General features: G+C 38.6%; 1 protein-coding gene across 2 annotated transcripts in view; it reads right to left on the bottom strand.

The window, feature by feature from the left end:
- The window catches only part of PLK4 (polo-like kinase 4), a 58,581-nt gene that overhangs the window by 21,937 nt on the left and 17,158 nt on the right, over window positions 1–19,486 (bottom strand). For both annotated transcript variants that reach the window (XM_006876100.1, XM_006876101.1), the window contains 2 exons: window positions 1,707–2,733; window positions 1,186–1,286 (listed from right to left, as the gene is read on the bottom strand). In XM_006876100.1, coding sequence (XP_006876162.1) covers window positions 1,186–1,286; window positions 1,707–2,733 — 1,128 coding nt within the window. The remainder of the gene's footprint in view (window positions 1–1,185; window positions 1,287–1,706; window positions 2,734–19,486) is intronic.

Here is a 19,486-nt window from a genome sequence, read left to right as displayed (position 1 = left end):
CTGGTAGCGTAGTGGTTACGAATCGGGTTTCTAACCTCAAGGCTGGCAGTTCGAAACTACCAGCCATTCCGTGGGAGAAAAATGAGGCTTTCTGCTCCTGTAAAGACTTACAGCCTCGGAAACCCTGTGCAGGGTCACTATGAATCGGAACCAACTCCATGGTACTTAACAACAACAACATACTCTGAAGGTACAGTAGTAATACTAGATAATTACAAACAAAGCTATTTTTCTGTCTCAGGCACCTCCATGTTATCACATAAGGCATCTGTAAACATAACAGAAGGTTAAGTGCAAGGTTTATTCCATGACAATTTTATTGTTTACAAAAAACAAAAAATCCAGACTTAAATTACTAACACCAACAATCACATTTGACAAGACTAATTCCCTTTTGGGCTCCTGAAAAATAATATATACTAGACAGAAAATAAGTATAGACTCTTGGGATGATATAACAAGCTTAAATTACACCATATTGTATATATAGTCTTTGTTTATGAGGTAACATAACACTTAGTAAAAAATTACCTCCTCCTATCCATATGCTTCTTTTTCATGTTCTCTCCTTTTTTCCTTCATTAGTTTCCAGCCCACCTTCTGTGACTGTCATGTTCATGAATGAGAAATGCTAAGCCTTCAAATTTTATATCCAAAACCAAAATAACTTAGATGAGAGCTATTTAAAGATGTTTAGGGTTTAGTAGCAGTGTGCTTCAGCATATGTGAGGTACTATTAATAAACCATGATACCGTATCTGCTTCTACTTAAAAAAATAAGATTAAGTATCTCTCGATCATTTTATAGGCATTGTTGGATAGGTGCTTATCATAGAGTGGATATCGAAGAACAGAGAATAAAAAGACTGAGCCAGATTGCATGGACTGGAACCCTGGCTCATGTACCTCATGGTTTGGGCAAATTACCCTGTGTACCAATATTTCCTCAACTATAAAAATGAGAATGATAATATCTTCTATACTTTTTATCAGTATTTAATAAGTTAATAATACATTTAAGCATTAATAGCAGCTGACTTAATCAAAATGTGTTAACAGTTATTATTATATATCATGTTACTTTACATGATTATTGAAAATGCATTATTTTCTTTAGAAAGATACAGAACTTGGTAACTGTCCAAGTCATTAATTTTTCACTTAAATGTTCAATTATAATCTCACCATTCAGTTGTAGATTCCCAAACCACTGTTGCATCACCTCAGTATGAGATGTCTTGTCTGAAAATGGAAAAGGAGTTTTTCTTGGACAAAGATGATTGGAGCTAAACATGCAAAATAACAAATTCCATCAATTAATAAAAATGTATCAGGTTAACTTTGAAAAATAAAACATTTTAAAAAGGAGCTTTCTTCTGATTTGAACTGAAAATTCTTTCTTTCTCTGTGTAGAAGAGGAAACTAAATATTTCCAAGTATTAAATACGCTATACTCAAGAATATATAGACATCTTTTTTAAAAAGATTTCCAACCACAATTGAAAACTTAAAAATGATCATTTTGATCTTCCCCTTAATAAGAAATAAGAAATAGGGAATCATATTTGAGAATTACCCCAGGAGCATTCAAGAGTGTTAAAAAGAATAGGCATTTATTACCCTAGTAAACCTGCTTAGTTAGAAGCTTCATATTTGTGCTATGAATATTTGCCAAAATTAAAAGTTTTGAATAAAATTATTCTTACAGTGCTTGATCATTTTCAGGTCTTTCAAAAGATCCAGAACTATCAGATGTCTTTTCTTTAAAGAAGTGAAAAATGTTGGCATTGCTGTTTATAGGTGAGTTTCTTCCTTCATTTATATCCACTCCTGATCTTTTAGACCTTGAAAGCATTTCTGCTGAATGACATCGTTCCATTGCATACGTTTTTGGACGAGACTGATTATTGGAAGTGCCAGATCTATCAGAGGAATGGGCTCTACGAAGGTATCGAGAATGTGGCCTTTCTTCTGCATCTTGGATTACTCGTCCCCTTCCACTATTAGTAGTTTCTTGCTCTTGGTTTCCCCACTGAGTATAAAAACTACTTCCATCTCCTGAAGTAGAAAAATCACTTGAATTTTTATTCTTTGGAAATAGAGTCATTTTATTTGGGAGTGGCTGTCCAATCAAAAGTCTTCTCCTATCAAACAAACTACCACTTATACTGGAACTAGAAGAAGCTGTAATTGCAGTAGAAATTGTGGCATGTCCACTATCAATAGAGTCTTCAACAGTTCCCAAATCTTTACTTTTTGTTGAAGAATTTCGGGACATAAAAGGATGGTCTAACACTGAAGACAGACTTAAACGGTCTGCTGGATTCCTACGAAGTAACTGGTGAATAAGGTCCTTGGCCTCTCTTGACAAAAACAGAGGCATTTCATAGTCTGCCAATACTACTTTATTTAAAGTGTTCTTGACTGTATCTGTGTCAAACGGTGGTCGCCCAATAAGTAATGTATAAAACATACAGCCCAAGGACCAAACATCAGATTCAAGTCCATGTGCACTTCGAGTTGCAATTTCTGGTGAAATATAATTAGGAGTTCCACATAATGTATAATGCTTTTCATGTGGCATTTTCAATTGAGTTGCTAGACCAAAATCAGCAATCTTGACATTCATATTACGTGTAAGTAAGAGGTTAGAAAGTGTGAGGTCCCGATGTAATATACCATGAGAATGAAGATACAACATTCCTGTGATGATCTGATGCATGAAGAGTCGAGCTGTCAGGATACAAAAAAATAAAACATAATTATTTTAAAACCTGGAACATTACATTGCATTATGTGTATTAAATTCATTATGAAACCCTGGTACAAAAGTCACAGTAATACATCTGAATACTGGCTACAGCTCAGCTTATTAACAAAAATACTACCCTGATAATTTCAAAACTAAAATGATGTCAGTTTGAGGACTAGGGTATGCATGGCCCAAACCATATTTTCAATAGCCTCATATGCATGTGAAAGTTGGACAATGAATAAAGAATACCATAGAAGAATTGATGCATTTGAATTAAGGTGTTAGAGATTATTAAAAGTACCATGGACTGCCAGAAGAACGAAGTACAGGCAGAATGCGCCTTAGAAGCCTTTCCAGACATATTATCATGAGGGACCAATTCCTGGAGAAGAACATCATGCTTGGTAAAGTGAATGGGCAGTGAACAAGAGGAAGACTCCCAACAAGATGGATTGGCACAGCGGTAGCAGCAGAGGGCTCAAGTGTAGCAATGACGGTGAGGATGGTCCTGGACCAGGGAGTGTTTCATATTGTTTACTGCACAGGGTCACTATGAGTCGAACTAACTCAACTGCACCTAACAACTATTTCACAAAATTTTTTCTAATTCCCTTTAATACAGCTGTTGTTGTTGTTAAGTGCCGTCGAGTCGGTTCCGACCCATAGTGACCCTGTACAGGGTTTCCAAGGAGTGACTGGTGAGCTTGAACCACTGACCTTGTAGTTCAAACGGCTTTGCAGTGTGACACATTAACTCACAGCACCACACCAGGACTCCTTAATACAGCTAGGTACCTTTATTTTTTTAAACCTCTCCCTTTCTAACAGATAAAATTTCAATATTTTAATTAATATTTCAATAATACTTATTAGTGCTTGGGAGTGGTTAGGATAATGAGGTTAATCAGAAATCCATAACAAAAGAATTACTTGTAGCTCCATAAGCAACTCATAAATGTATTTTTAAACCCAAATCAATCCCAAACCCAATAACTGATTCCAACTCATAGCAACCATGTACATGGTTTCCAAGGAGTGGCTAGTGGGTGTGAACCACCAATCTTGCAGTCAGCAGACAAGTGCCTACCTTACAGTATCATTAGTGACTCTATAGCACAGAATAAAACTGCTACCTGGGGTTTTCAGGAGTATAGGCATGGATTACTAATCTCAAAGTAGTCAGTTTAAATTTATCATCTGCTCTAAAGGAAACCCTAAACAGGGTCGTTATGAGTTGGAAACCACTTGATAGCACTTAACAATAACACAGGGTTTTCAAGACTGTCAGTCTTTACAGTAGCATACATCTTCATCTTTCTCCCTTAAAGAGGCTGTTGGGTTTGAACAAACTGACACAGCACTGGAGGCAATCACTCATCTCTGCCAAGAAATTTGGAGAACAACTACCTGGCCAACTGATTGGAAGATATCTTTATTTGTGCCCATTCCAAAGAGAGGTGACCAAAGGAATGTGGACATCATTGGATAATATCATTAATATTGCATTGAAGCAGTTTTGCTAAAGATAATTTAAAAAATAGCAGCAACAGTAGATTGAGAGGGAACTACCAGAGGTTCAAACCAGATTCAGATGAGGACAAGGAAAGAGGGACCCTCATTGCTAGTATTAGATCGGTCTTGGATGAAAGCAGAGAATACCAGGAAGATATTTACCTGTGTTTTATTGACTATGCGAAGAATTTTGACTATGTGGATTATGATAAACTATGGATAACATTGCAAAAAAAAAAGTACTCTGGAATGTTTAACTGTGCTCATGAGGAACCTGTACATAGACCAACAGGACATACATAGACAAATAGAACAAGGGAACATGAATGGCTTAAAATTAGGAAAGGTATGTGCCAGGGTTGTATTCTTTTACCATACGTATTCAATCTATTCTGAGCAAATAGTCCAGGATACTGGATTATATGAAGAAGAAATGTGGCATCAGGATTAGAAGAAGACTCATTAACAACCTGTGATATACAGGTGATACGACCTTGTTTGTTAAAGTGAAGAGGACTTAAAATATTTACTGATGAAGATCACATACTACAGCTTTTGGTATGGATTGTACCTCAGTGTAAAAAAAACAAATATCTTTACAACTGGACCAATTAATATCATGATAAATGGAGAAAAGACATCATTTTGCTTCACTATCAACTCTCATGGAAGCGACAGTCAAGAAATTAAATGACATATTGCATTAGGCAAATTTGCTGCACAAGATCTCTTTTTTGCACTCCAATAGACACTATTCATTTTATTAGTCATGCAGGAGGATGTCTTGAGAGCATGAAATCTGTGTACCTTCCCCATGGTAGGCCACAGGCTAAGAGCCTTGGGCAATTCCCCCAAGAAAATCTCTTCAGGAAGAGCACTCCCCAGCTGAACCCCACAGCTAAACAGGTCTGAGAAGTCAGCCGCTGCCCTGGGAAGCCAAAGCCCGAACCTAGCATCAGATTGTTGTTAAGTGCAAGAACAGAACTATATAAAGAATGTGTACATCCACTCCCTAGAATCTTTAGGCTCCCACTGACCAGACACTGAAGAGGCAGGAAGCAGAATGGATAGAGCAGCTGTGATGAGATGTAATTTGCTAAAAGGCTAACATCACCTGATACGTTGCTATGTGTAAGAGAAAGCTCTTAAAAAACCTGATATCAGAAGTCTGGACACAAGACACATGGATCCTATTATTCACAGTACACATACACAGCTTCAAGATGATCACAATAATGCATTGGAAGGGTGGGGTGGGAGGGCATCTCAGGTGGAATAATTCAAGATTTGTCTAACTCAAAACCAAAATATGCTGACATCACCTAGCTCCTGTTTGCTCTGGAGAGAAATGATGAAGGTTTAGGGACAGTCTTTCATGGACTGTCCCAGTCGGCTGTACAGCAAATGACTAGTAGGTATCAAGGAAGAGGAATACAGGCTCCTTCTTCACGTTAGAAAACGCCATTCACAGGAATCCAAACTTATAAAAGAACACTTAATTTTCTGTACTGGGGTGACTGCCAGGGGCCGGTAGCTTGTGCACTGTACATTCCTGTTCCTTAAATTCATTCTGTGTTTGGGTAAGGCTGCAGTCACTGCTGACCTAGGGTCATCGCCCCACCTGCTAGAAACCTTTTATGGAAGTAACTGGAAAATATGATTAAAATGATCCCTTAACATATAACCAATGTCCTAATATTACCTAAATAGCAAAGCATCTTTGGGATTGGATCACCAATAACCATGCTTTTAATTGATGGAAATTTTTGAAGAAACACCTAGATCTACAATCATGAGATGACTGTAAGGAGGTCTGACCCCAATGACTGAAGATCAAACATGCCCTTTTATGTGTATTTCTACCATGAGTATGTCCTCTTTGGTAAAAGGTCTGTTTAAGTCTTCTGCCCGTTTCTGACTGGGCTGTTAGTTTTCTTAGTGTTGAGTTGGGACAATTCCTTATACGTTCTGGATTTGCAAGATCTCGTTAAAGTGTTCAAGAGCAAAGATGTCAGTCTGAGGACTAAAGGGCACCTGATCCAAGCCATGGTATTTTCTTTCAGTAGCTTCAAATTCAGGAGTCCTGATGTGGCACTGCATGATAATGCACTGGACTACAAAGTTGGTGCGAACTGCAAGGTCACTGGTTCAAACTCATCAGCTGCTCCTTGGAAATGCCATACAGACTATGAGTTGGAACAGACTTGACAGCACAACATATAAATGTGAAAACTGGACAGTGAATAAGGAAGACCATAGAAGAATTGATGCTGTTACGTTATAGTGTTGGAAAAATTAAAAGTAACAAAGTCTACTAGAAGAACAAACCTATCTGTTCTGTGTTGGAAGAAATATAGCCAGAATGCTCCTTAGAAGCCAAGATAAGCAAACTTAGTTTGTCATATGTCAGACATATTTCAGAAGGCCCCAGTCCCTGAAGAAGGGCATCCTGCTTGGTAAAGTGGAGGGTCACTGAAAAAGATGAAGACCTCCAAGGAGATAGATAGATTGGTACAGTGGCAGTAGCTGTGGGCTCAAGTTTAAAAACGATTGTGAGGATGGTGCACGAGTGGCAGAGTTTTCTTAAGTTGAGCATAAGGCTGCTGTGAGTCAGAACTGGCTGGATGGCAACTAACTAATATAAAAAATGAAAATAATTTCATTTTTTCGACTATATAACAATTAAGATATTTATGACAGTACACATACCTTCATTTTTTCATTTTACTAATGGCTGAACATTTAGATTATTTTTATATTTTAAGATTATAAAAATACTTAGCAATAAATGTCTTTCTTCATGCTTATTTTCTTTTGCATATGCATACGGTATTTCCTTATGGTATATTCAAGAAACAGACCCACTACTTTGAAGGATACAAACATGCAGTATTTTCACCCTTGCCAAATTGCACTCCAGAAGGCTGGATTTTTCATGTACACTCTTTTTAACATTTTTTTTTTTTCAGTCAAGTGCCATTGAGTCAGTTCTGATTCATAGTGACCACATGTAGTAGGGTTTCCGAGGAGCAGCTGGTAGGTTTGAACCACTGACCTTGTGGTTAGCAGTACAGGGCTAACCATACCAGAACTCCTTTGTTGTTAGGTTGCCATGTGCCATTGAACAGAATGAAACACCACCCAGTCCTGCACCAGCCTCACAACTGCTCCTATGCTTGAGCCCACTGATGCTGCCACTGTACCAACCCCTCCACTTTACTAAGCATTATGCCCTTTTCCAGGGACTGGTTTCTTCTGATATGTCCGAACTATGAGAGGCAAAGTCTGGTCATCCTGGCTTCTTAGCAGCATTCTGGTTGTACTTCTTCCAACATAGATTGGTTTTTTCTTCTAGAAGTCCATTGTTGTTGTTGTTAAGTGCCGTCAAGTTGGTTCTAACCCATAGCGAGTTTCCAAGGAGCAACTGGTGAGCTTGAACCACCGACCTTGTAGTTCAAACGGCTTTGCAGTCTGGCGCATTAACCCATAGCACCAGCTGTCCATGGTACCTTTAAAATTCTTCTCCAACACCACAACTCAAATGCATAAATTCATCTTTCCTTATTCACTGCCCAACTTTCAGACTGCTGCTTCCATTTGTGATAATGGTGGATCCAAGCAAAACGAAGTCTTGGACTGACAACTTTAATCTTTTCTCCATTTATCATGATGTTATTTCTTGGTCCACTAAAGATTTGTTTTCTTTAGTGAAGGCTGTGGTCTTCGATCTTCATCAATTAAGCATTTTAAGTCCTCTTCACTTTCAACAGCAAAGTCGAATCATCTGCGTATTGCAGGTTGTTAATGTGTCTTCCACTCATTCTAATACCACTTTCTTCTTCACATACTTCAGCTTCTTGTGTTATTTGCTCAGTGTATAGACTGTATAAGTATAGTGAAAGAAAACAACCCTGACACACATCTTTGTTAATTTTAAACCATTCAGTGTTCCCTTGTTCTGTTTGAACAACTGCCTCTTGGTCTATGTGCAAGTTCTTCATGTACATAATTGTTTCAGAATACTTCTTTTTTGTAATGTTGTCCAGAGCTTATCATGATTCACACAAACGAAATCCTTTGCAAGGTCAATAAAACACAAGTAATAAATAAATAAATAGATTAATTACAGGTAAATATCTTCCTGGTATTCCCTGCTTTCACCCAAGATTGATCTGACATCAGCAATGATTTGCCTGTTTCACATCCTCATTTGAATTCAGCTTAAACTTTTGGCAGTTCCTTGTCAATGTAAATTTTTCTTGCATGTGACACTAATGACATATTATGATATTATCCAATGATTACTGCATTCCATGGGATTACCTCTTTGGAATGTACACAAATACAGATCTTTTCCAATCAGTTGGCCAGGTCTTCCAAATTTCCTGGCATAGGTGAATGCCTTCAGTGTTGCCTCTGTTTGTTGAAAGATTTCAATTCGTATTCCATCAATTCCCAGAGTCTTGTTCTTTACCAATGCTTTCAGTGCACCTTGAACTTTTTTCCCCCCTTTCAATATCATTGGCTATTGCTCATCTAATACCTCTTAAAATCGCTGAACTTCAACCATTTTTTTTTGGTACAGTGACTGTATATATTCTTTCCATCATCTTTTGTTGCTTTCTGCATCATTCAATATTTTGCTCAAAGAATTCATTAAAGTCGAGGCTTGAATTTTTTTTCCTCAGTTCTTTCAGCTTGAGAAGTGCTGAGCATGTTGTTCCCATTTGGGACTACTTCAGTAGAATTAATCCTCACTTTTTTAGTTGGCATTTCATGAAGTGTATTGTTTTAGCATTTTCCCATCTCATTTCATTTCATTTCTATTGGTCATTTTTACCTTATTTTCCGTAAAGTCTCATTTTTCAATTAGATTATCTTTTTCTTTTTATGTACACATTGTTTCTTCACAATAATTTGCCAATATTTTACAAATATTATCTTACCATTTGTGTCTTTTAACTTTGTTGACCCTATCTTTTGTTATGTTGTTGTTGTTAAGTACTGTGGAGTCGGTTCTGACTCATAGTGACCCTGCACAGGGTTTCCGAGGCTGTAAATCTTTACGGGAGCAGAACGCCACATCTTTCTCCCACGGAACCGCTGGTAGTTTCGAACTGCTGACCTTGAGGTTAGGATCCCAATTCGTAACCACTATGCTACCAGAGCTCCTGATCTTTTGTTATATACAATATTTTTAAGTCAAAATGATCATTCTTTTCCTTTATAGTTTTTGCAAGTTCCATATTTTTTCAAAGTGGCCTTTCTACCACAAGTTACAGACACTATCTTCTTTGGTATCTTCCAATACTTATTTTATATAAATGTATGTACATGCTTACAACTCCTAAATTTAACCTGAAGGCTAGATCTCTCTTTTATGCTTCATACTCAGAAATTTAACTATTTCCTTGATATCTTCATTTAGCTGATTCAGGTAGTTCAAATTTAACTTGACTTAGACAGATTCTTACCTGCTACCATAGATTTCCTCAGATCATTCAATTGTACCATAATCACTATTAATCAGTTAGTCAAGAAACCTAGGCAGTATACTTAATTCCTCCTTTTCCACAGCTATCACCTGTATTTCTTCAGCAAGACAAGAATTCTCCATCTTCTTTTCATTTGTCCTACCATGGCCCTGGTATAAGGTATCATCATTTTAGAGTAGCACAGTGGTTATGAGTTGGGCTGTGAACCCTGAGGTCAGCAGTTTGAAACTAGCAGTGGTTCCACGGGAGAAAAATGAGGCGTTCTGCTCCCGTAAAGATTTACAGCCTTGGAAATCCTATGCAGGGTCAATATGAGTCAGAACCGACTCCACAGTACTTAACAACAAGTCTTCCTGTTTTCACTGCTACTCCGATTTTCACACACAGTAAAAGTAATCCTCTTAAATAATACATCATCACTCACAAAAGTCTACCCAAGACACTTTTAAAGTTGAAATTCTTTAAAATGGAGGGTGCTGGGGCACTGCAGTATACAATTTTTTTTATTTTATTTTAACTTAGATGGTTAATTATGTATACGTTATTGCTATTAAGCATTGTTGAGCTGGTTATGACTCACAGAAATCCTCTATAGGGTTTCTGATGTGCACTTCTGGTGTAGCCTTGTAAGATAAGTACTTGACTAACTGCAGGGTTGTTGGTTCAAACTCACCACTGGCTCCTTGGAAACCCTATACAGGGTCACTATGAGTTGGAACCACCACTAGAGTTAACAATATAGGATTTATTAGGCATGGCTGGTGGGTTTTAACTGCCATCCTTGTGGTTAGCAATCCACAGTTTATCCTTCAGCATCACATCAGGACTCCAGTTACATGTATGTTGTTGTTGTTAAGGACCATGGAGTCGATTCCGACTTATAGTGCCTCTGTACAGGGTTTCCGAGGCTGTAAATCTTTGCAAGAGCAGAAAGCCTCATCTTTCTCCCGCAGAACAACTGGCAGTTTCGAACTGTGGTTACAAATCAGGCTGCTAACCTTAAAGTCAGCAGTTTGAAACTATCAGCCATTCCTCAGGAGAAAGATGAGGCTTTCTGCTCCTGTAAAGATTTACAGCCTCGGAAACCCTATGCAGGGTCCCTATGAGTCCAAACCAAATGCACAGCACACCACTACCACCACCACTTTCTATTTATTTCTCTTATCTAGTTCTGCATCATTATCTTTGCTTACTAAGCTCAAGCCACTCTGGGTCTTGTTTTCAGTTTTCTGGGTATGCCAAACACTTTTCGTGCTTCAAGGCTTCTGTATATTTAGGACTGGCTCTTTCTCCCCTTCAGCCCTTAGTTAAAACATAACTTCCTCAGAAACTTTACCTGTTCACACTAATATACATATAGTTTTCTATATATATCTTAGTCTCTTTATCAATTCCTTTTTAGCCCATATTAGCATTTGAAATTATGTTACTTTCTATTTATTTTCTGAGAATCTTTCCCACTAACAGAAACTTTAAGAAGGCACAGATTGAGATATCTACGCAGATAATAATAACTCATTCCTGGCATTTGGTATGGTAACCAGCACCTGTTGTTAATGTTGGTGTCAGCAAATCGATTCCAACTCAGAGACAATATGCAAAACAGAATGAAACATGAGATGGCCCTGCACCATTCTCAATTTTAGGTATGCTTGAGCCTCTTGCTGCTGCCATAGTGCCAATCCATCTCATTGGGGGTCTTCCTCTTTTTCACTGACCTTTCACGTTACCAAGCATAATGTCCTTATGCATGGACTGGGCACTCTTGACAGCATTTCTGAAATACTCATTGATGAAGAGAAAGTCTCTTCATCCTCTCTTCTAAGGCGCATTCTGGTTGTACATCTTCCAACACAGACCGTTTGTTCTTCTGGCAGTTCAGTATACCTTCAATATTCTTCTTGAAAACCTTAATTTAATGTATCGATTCTTCTAATGTCTTCCTTACTCACTGTCTAACTTTCACAAGCATATAGGGCAATTTAAAATACCATGGCTTGGGTCAGGTGCACCTTAGTTCTGTTAAGCAGACTTGCCTAGTGCAATACATCATTTGATTTCTTGACTGCTGCTTCCAGGAATATTGATTATGGATCCAAGCAAAATGAAGTCTTTGACAACTTCAATCTCTTTTCCATTGATCATGTTATCCATTGGTCAAGTTGTGAGGATTTCTGTTTTCTTTACATTGAGGTACAATCCATACTGAAAGCCATATGGGCTTTGATCATCATCAGTATGTATTTTAAGTCTATTTACTTTCAGCAAGCAAGGAAGGTAGTATCATTTGTATATTGCAGGTTGCTACTAAGTCTTCCTCTAATCCTGATGTAAAGTTCTTGTGAATTGAGTGAAGGTTTACAGATAAGATCATCAGCTTTACATTCAAATCATACACTATTTCATCTCAATGATTATAATCCCCTCCAAGCAACAACAGTTATTCCACTTTCTCCATGCATTTCCTGTTAGCATTCCACTCACCTTCCCATCCCTTCTCGACTTTGTCTTTAGGAAAATGTTGCCCTTTTGATTTTGAATGATTGAACTTTCAATGATGAGCATACCTTACTAATGTTGTCCTCTCCCTCTATAAATCTACTGCTTAGCTGAAAGTTGGGGCCATAAGAGTGAGTTCCTTTACAGACCTGAAGGGTAGTCGAAGGCAACTGTCTCATGTTCCTCCAGTTTCCTTTTTTAAAATGTTTTCTAAATTAAATAATTGAGCTTTGTTTCACGTTTTCTCTCACTCTGTCTGGAACCCTCTAATGTGATCCCTTTCAGAGTAGTTGGTAGTAGTAGCTGAGGACCATCTAATTCTTCTGATCTCAGAATCATGGAGACTGATGTTCAAATGGTCCATTAGTCCACTGGATTAAGTTATTCCAGACCTCTTCAATTGTTATCACTCTTCTTTCTGCACACAGAGAGACCACTCAGTGAACCTTAAGACAGTCACTCATGAGCTTTCTAGACTGCAGATGCTACTCATCAAAGTAGGATAAATAACACTGTCTTTGTGAACTACGTAATACCAGTTGATCATGGTGTCCCGAGACCCCAGCCCTGAGCTCCCAGACCCAACAACTTAAGATGTTTATAATTCTTAAAAAGTTTTCATCATTTTGCCTGCTGTATGCTCCACCACATTCATAGTCGTGTTTGCAGGAAAGGTACATATTCATGTATAAATATCTTTCAATGTTTTTGTAGGATATATAAATATATATTCCACTCTTCCTTACTCATTCAGCCTATGTCTCAATCCATGTATCTATGCACAGAACACTGTTGTTACAAGGTTGTGTATATATCACTACCTACCTCTATCCCCTTTAGCCCAAGCATGTCTCTTCACCTATCTTCATCATTCTTCTGTTAACTTCTTGTATTGCCCTCCCCATCACCCAAGCTATCATGTGTCTACCTTCTAGCAGTGAATTCCCTTCCCCATCCTCCCATGCCTGGTAACCATTTAAGAATATTTCTTTTAGTAAGAAAACTTTTAGTAAGTTTTTATAATAACGGTCTTATATAATATCTGTCCTTTATTGATTGACCAATTTCACTCAGCATATAATGCTCTCCAGGTTCATTCGTGTTAAGGTGTGTTTCATAGATTCATTGTTATTTTTCAAGGTTGCACAGTATTTCATTGTGTGCATGTGCCAATGTTGTATAGTATTCCATTGTGTGTGTATCCATTCTCCCATTGATGGGCACTTACGCTAGCTCCATCTTCTGGCTATTGTGACTAGTACTATGATGAATATCAATGTGCATATTTCTACATGTGTTATGACTTATTTCTTGTGGCTACTATACTGGGTAGAGGGACTGCTAGTTCATAAGGTTCCAACTTTCTGAGGAAGCACCATACAGTTTTCCAGAATGGTCGAACCAGTTTACAGTCCCATCAGTATTGTAGGAGAGTCCCAGTCTCTCCAAACCCGTGCCAGCATTATGCTTATATACAGGAGTCCTGGTGTGGAGAAGCTGAACTGAAAGGTTGGTTTGAACAGCAAGGTCGGTGCTCAAGTTCACCAGCCATTCCTCAGAAACCTTATACAGGGTTGCTTTGAGTCAGAACCAACCTGTTAGCACTTAACAACACAGTTGTACAAGGGGCCTTCAAAAAGTTCATGGAAAAACTGAATTAAAATATAAATTTTTCAAAACTCTTTAAAGAAATATTTTTATAGTGAACCAAGTGAAGCTTTACAAAGCAGATCATCTGTTTCCCATTAAACGAATTGTAAGATCCCATCATCTCAAGTCCTGTTTGTTTTTATTCCTCCTCCTTTCCCTGCCCTTTTGAATTTTATCCTTATATAAATGCTGTCCCTTTGATCTTGAATGGTTGACCATTCTGTGGTGTACATACCCCACTAATATTGTTGTGCCCCTATGTAATTTTCAGCTTAGGGTGAAATCAGTTCCATAAGTACAACTTGACTTTATAGTTAAGGTTTTATGTCAACTTGGACCAGGATTCAATTCTCAATAGTTTGGCAGTTGAAATGTAGTTATTCCCTCCCCATAATGATGGAATGTTGTTATTAAATGCTGTCAAGTTGGTTCCAACTCATAGCAAACCTGTATAGTTTCCAAGAGTGACTAGTGGGTTTGAACTGCGGACATTGCCAGTTTATAGGAGATTCCCATGAGTGTGGCATGCAACACCTTTTATCTTATAAGAGATAAAAAGAGAAAAACCTGAGCAGAGAAAGAGGGACCTATTATCACCAAGACAGAAGATCCAGGAGTGGAGTGTGTCCTTTGGACTTGTGGTCCCTGCACTAAAAAGATCCTGGATCCAGGGGAAGGTTGATACCAAGGTGTACGGAGATCTCCAAGGAAGACCAGGGCTACAGATTCTGAAAGGCGATAAGGACCTTTCCCCAGAGCCATCAAAGAAAAAGCCATCCCCAAGAGAAGACACTCTGAATTTGGACTTCTAGCATTTTAACCTTGAGAATAAATTCCTGGTTGTTAAAGTCATCCACTTATGGTATTTCTGTTATAATTAACATTAGATAAGTAACACCGTTAATTATCTAAGGGTCTCTCGGGTTCCACCAGTCTGTCTGACCAGTAAGACTGGTCTTTTTTATCATTTTCAGTTTTATTTCACATTTTCTCCCACTCTATCCAAGACCTTATAATGCGATCCCTTTCAGAGCAGTTGGTAGTGGTGCCAAGCACCATCTAATTCTTCTGATCTCAGGGTCGTGGAGGCTGATGTTCACATGGTCCACTAGGCCATTGGACTAATTCCTCCCAAAACTCTTCCATTTCCATCACTTTTCTTTCCTCCAGAGACCTTACTCAGATGACCACTCATGAACATTTAAGATCCGAGTTGATCTGACCAAACTAGAGTGTAGGACATTGCTTTGTGGGCTATGTTATGCTACCTGAACATGGTGTTCCCAGACACTACGGTTACAAGCCCTTACATCCAGCAACTCATCCCCTCAAGGTGTTTGGCAATTTCTAAGAAGTTTTCATAATTGTTCCATCTGAGCACACGAACACATTCACGGATATGTTTGCAGTAGCAAATATCCTGTCAAACATTTATACATTTGTGGGTATACTCTCATTCCCCCTCCACACCCATTCAGACTATGTATGGATCCATGTACCTACCTGTGTTGTTGTTAAGTGTCCTTGGTAGGATCTGACCAATAGCGACCCTGTATAGGGTTGTTGAGGAGCTGCTGGTGAGCTTGAACTGCTAACCTTGCAGTTCAAGCCAACCTTGCAGTCCAGAACATTAACCCGCAGTGCTACATCTGTTGTTGTTGTTAAGTACCATGGAGTTGGTTCTGACTCATAGTGACCCTGCACAGGATTTCCAAGGCTGTAAATCTTTAAGGGAGCAGAAAGCCTCATCTTTCTCCTGTGGAACGGCTGGTAGTTTTGAACTGCCGACCTTGAGGTTAGCAGCCCGATTTGTAACCACTACGCTACCAGTATCACCATTATTGCAGGATTATGGAGTCCTGGTGTGGTGCTGGGGGTTAATGCACTGGATTGCAAAGTCAGTTTGAACTGTAATGTTGGCAGTTCTAGTTCACCAGCAGCTCCTTGGAAACCTTATACAGGATTGCTATGGGTTGGAACCGACTCAATGGCACTTAACAACAATGAGTACAACAGTATTTATCTCTGTTGCCTTTAGCTCTTCCATTTCTCCCCATGTATTCTCCTGCCTTCATCATTCTTCTGCCTACCTCACAGACATCCACATTAACATGACCTACCTCAGACACCCACATTAACATGACCAACCCTGTTGTCAAAATCCTGAGTGGTGCTGTAGGATAAGCACTGGACTGTTAACCACAAGGTTAACCCACCATCCGCTCCTCGAAAACTCTAGACAAAGTTACTAGCAGTCAGGACAGACACAAAGGCACTTAACAACTCTTTAGTCATTGAATTGGAGTCCTGGTGTAGCGCTGTGGGTTAATGCGCCAGACTGCAAAGCCATTTGAACTGCAAGGTTGGCGGTTCAAGCTCACCAGCTGCTCCTCGGAAACCCTACACAAGTTCGCTATAGGTCGGGATCGACTCGACAGCACTTAACAACAACAAAAGTAATTGAATTACCCCTCTTCTTCCCCTGGCCCTGTAACCACAAAAATTTTTTTTTTTTTTTAGTGTGAAAATGTTTTGACATAGAAGTCATAACATAAATATTGCATAATGATTTCATGCAATATTTGTCTTTCTGTGATTGACGAATTTCACTCAGCATAATGCCATCCAGGCTCATCCATGTCATGAGGGGTTTTGCAGTTTCATCATTATTTTTCAATATTGCATAGTATCCCAATGAGGACTAACTTTGGTATGTGTGTACCAAAAGTTTATCCATTCTTCCACTGATGAGCATTCAGGTTGTCTAACTTTTTTGCTATTTGAACATTCTGTTGGGTCACCTCTCTTTGGAATGGATACAAATACGGATCTCTTCCAATCAGTTGGCCCAGTAGTTATCTTCCAAATTTCTTGGCATAGATAAGTGTGTGCCTCCAGTAGTGCATCAGTTTGTTCAAAGATTTAAATTTGCATTCTGTCAATTCCTGGAGCCTAGGTTGTTTTTTGTTTTTGTTTTTTTGTCAATTCAGCTTAGACGTCTTCCTTGAGTGCCTCTGGTTCTTGACAATATGCAACCTCTTGAAATGACTGAACATCGACTGTTTCTTTTTGGTACAGTGATTGTGTATTTCTTCCATCTTCTTTTGATGTTTTCTGCATCATTTGATATTTGCCCACAAAAATCCTTCAAAATTACAAGTTGAGGTTTAATATTTTCTTCAGCTCTTTTAGTTTGAGAAATGATGAACATCTTCTTCCCTTTTGGTTTTCTAATTTCAGATCTTTACACATTTCATTATAATACTTGCTTCTGCCTTCTCGAACAGCCCTTTTATATCTTGTTTAGTTCTTTTAGCTCATTTCTTCCATTTGTAAGTTTCTCTAAACTTAATAGCAAGTTTCAATCCTTTCTGACATCCATTTTGGTCTTTTCTTTCTTTCCTGTCCTTTTAATGATCTTTTGTTTTCTTCCTGTTATGTTCTTGATGCCATCCCACAACTGCATCAAATCTGTTCTTCTTGAGATGGTCTCCAGATTCAGGTGGAGTATATTCAAGGTAATATTTTGGCTCTTATGGACTTGTTTTAATTTTCTTCAGTTTCAGCCCAAACCTGCATATGAGTAATTGATGATCTATTCCACTCCTGGCCTTGTTTTGGTTGATGATATTGAGCTTTTCCACCATCTTTCTTCACAGATGTAGTCAATTTGATTTCTGCGATTCTATCTGGTAAAGTCCAAGGCGCTCTGGTAGCATAGTGGTTATGAATCGGGCTGTTACCTCAGGGTCCACAGTTTGAAACTACCAGTTGTTCTGCGGGAGAGAGATGAGGCTTTCTGCTCCAGTAAAGATTTACAGCCTCAGAAACCCTGTACAGGGTCACTATGAGTCAGAACTGACTCCACGGCACATAACCACAACCACCACTATCTGGCGAAGTCCATATGTATAGTTGCTTTTTATGTTGTCTAATAAGGAGTTCTGGTAGTGTAGTGGTTATCAACTGGGCTGCGAACCTAAAGGTCAACAGTTCAAAACTACCAGCTGTTCCGCGTGAGAAAGATGAGGCTTTCTGCTCCCATAAAGATTTATAGCCTTGGAAACTCTGTACAGGGTCACTATGAGTCGGAACCGACTCCATGGCACATCACTACCACCAATAAAGTACTAGCAATGAGTAAGTTGTAAGTCTTGCAAAATTTTCTAGCACAGTCTCCAGCATAATTTCTATCACCACAGCCATTATTTTCTAGCTACTGATCCTTTCTGTTTGTTTCTAACCTTTGCATTCCAATCAACCATAATTATCAATATAACTTGTTAACACATTTGAAGTAGTTAGTAAAACCTTTCAGTTTCATCATCCCTGGCCTTAGCAGTTGGTACAGAAATTTTAGCAATTGTGGTATTAACTGGTCTTGCTTGTAAGTATGGATATTGTCCCATCACAGAAAGCACTGTACTTCAATAGATCTTGAAATGTTCTTCTGACAATGAATGAGACACTATTCTTTTTCAATTTATTGTTTCAAGCATAGTAAAGCATTTGACTGTCAGATTCAAAATGGCCAACCCAGTCCATTTCAGTTCACTAACACCTAGGATATCAATCTTTATGTGTTCCATTTCATTTTAACACTTCCAATTTTACTATACTTATATATTCAATGTTCTAATTATTAATGGATGCTTGCAACGTTTTTCCTTATTTTGAGTTGTGCCCCATCAGCTAATCAAGGTCTGGAAATCTTTATTCCATTCACATTATTATGGCCAACTATGAGGAGGAAGCTCTTACCCAGTTGTACTTTGAGTCTTTTAACCTAAGGGCTCATCTTTTGGCACAGTATCTGACAATGTTCTGTTGTTATTCATAATGTTTCTGTCTTCTGGTATGATATCTAACAATGTTCCACTGTTGTTCATAAGGTTTTCATTGGCCAAACATTCAGTAGTCCACCTCTCCTTCATCCTAGTCTGTCTTTGTCTAGAAGTTCCACTGAAACCTGTCCACCATGGGTGACTCTGCTAGTATTTTAAATACTGGTGCCATAGCTTCTAGAATCCCCCAGCAACATGCAAGCCATCACAGGATGACAGACAGACAAGTGGTGGCAGTACTGCCTTATCCATCACCAAATATAAAAAATGTCTACTATCTAAAGAAAGCAGACCACCAGACCTGTTCTCTGAGGAGCATCTGAGTGGAGTCATATCTCAAACCTTTCAGCTAGTAGTGCCACCCAGGATCTCCAACTGGCTCTAAACCAATAAACCAAACAAAATGCTATCAAATTGATTCTGACTCATACCAACCCTATTATTATTAAGTGCCATCGAATCAGTTCTGACTCATAACAGTTTTGTATAGGGTTTCCAAAGAGGGACTGGTGGGTTTGAACTGTGGACCTTGCGGTTAGCAGTCCAGTGTTTATCCTATAACATCATACCAGAATGCTTAGCAACCCTATGGACAGAAGAAAACTGTCCTACGACATATTGCATTAGGCAAATCTATTGCATAAGACCTTTTTAAAGTGTTGAAGAGCAAAGATGTCAGCTTGAGGACTAAGGTGCACCTGACCCAAGCCATGGTATTTTCAATAACCTCA

Source organism: Chrysochloris asiatica, unplaced genomic scaffold (assembly GCF_000296735.1).
Source record: "Chrysochloris asiatica unplaced genomic scaffold, ChrAsi1.0 scaffold00353, whole genome shotgun sequence".
Classification (NCBI taxonomy): Eukaryota; Metazoa; Chordata; class Mammalia; order Afrosoricida; family Chrysochloridae; genus Chrysochloris; species Chrysochloris asiatica.
Note: the sequence above shows the minus strand (reverse complement) of the source record. Positions and strands in the feature narration are given on the sequence as shown.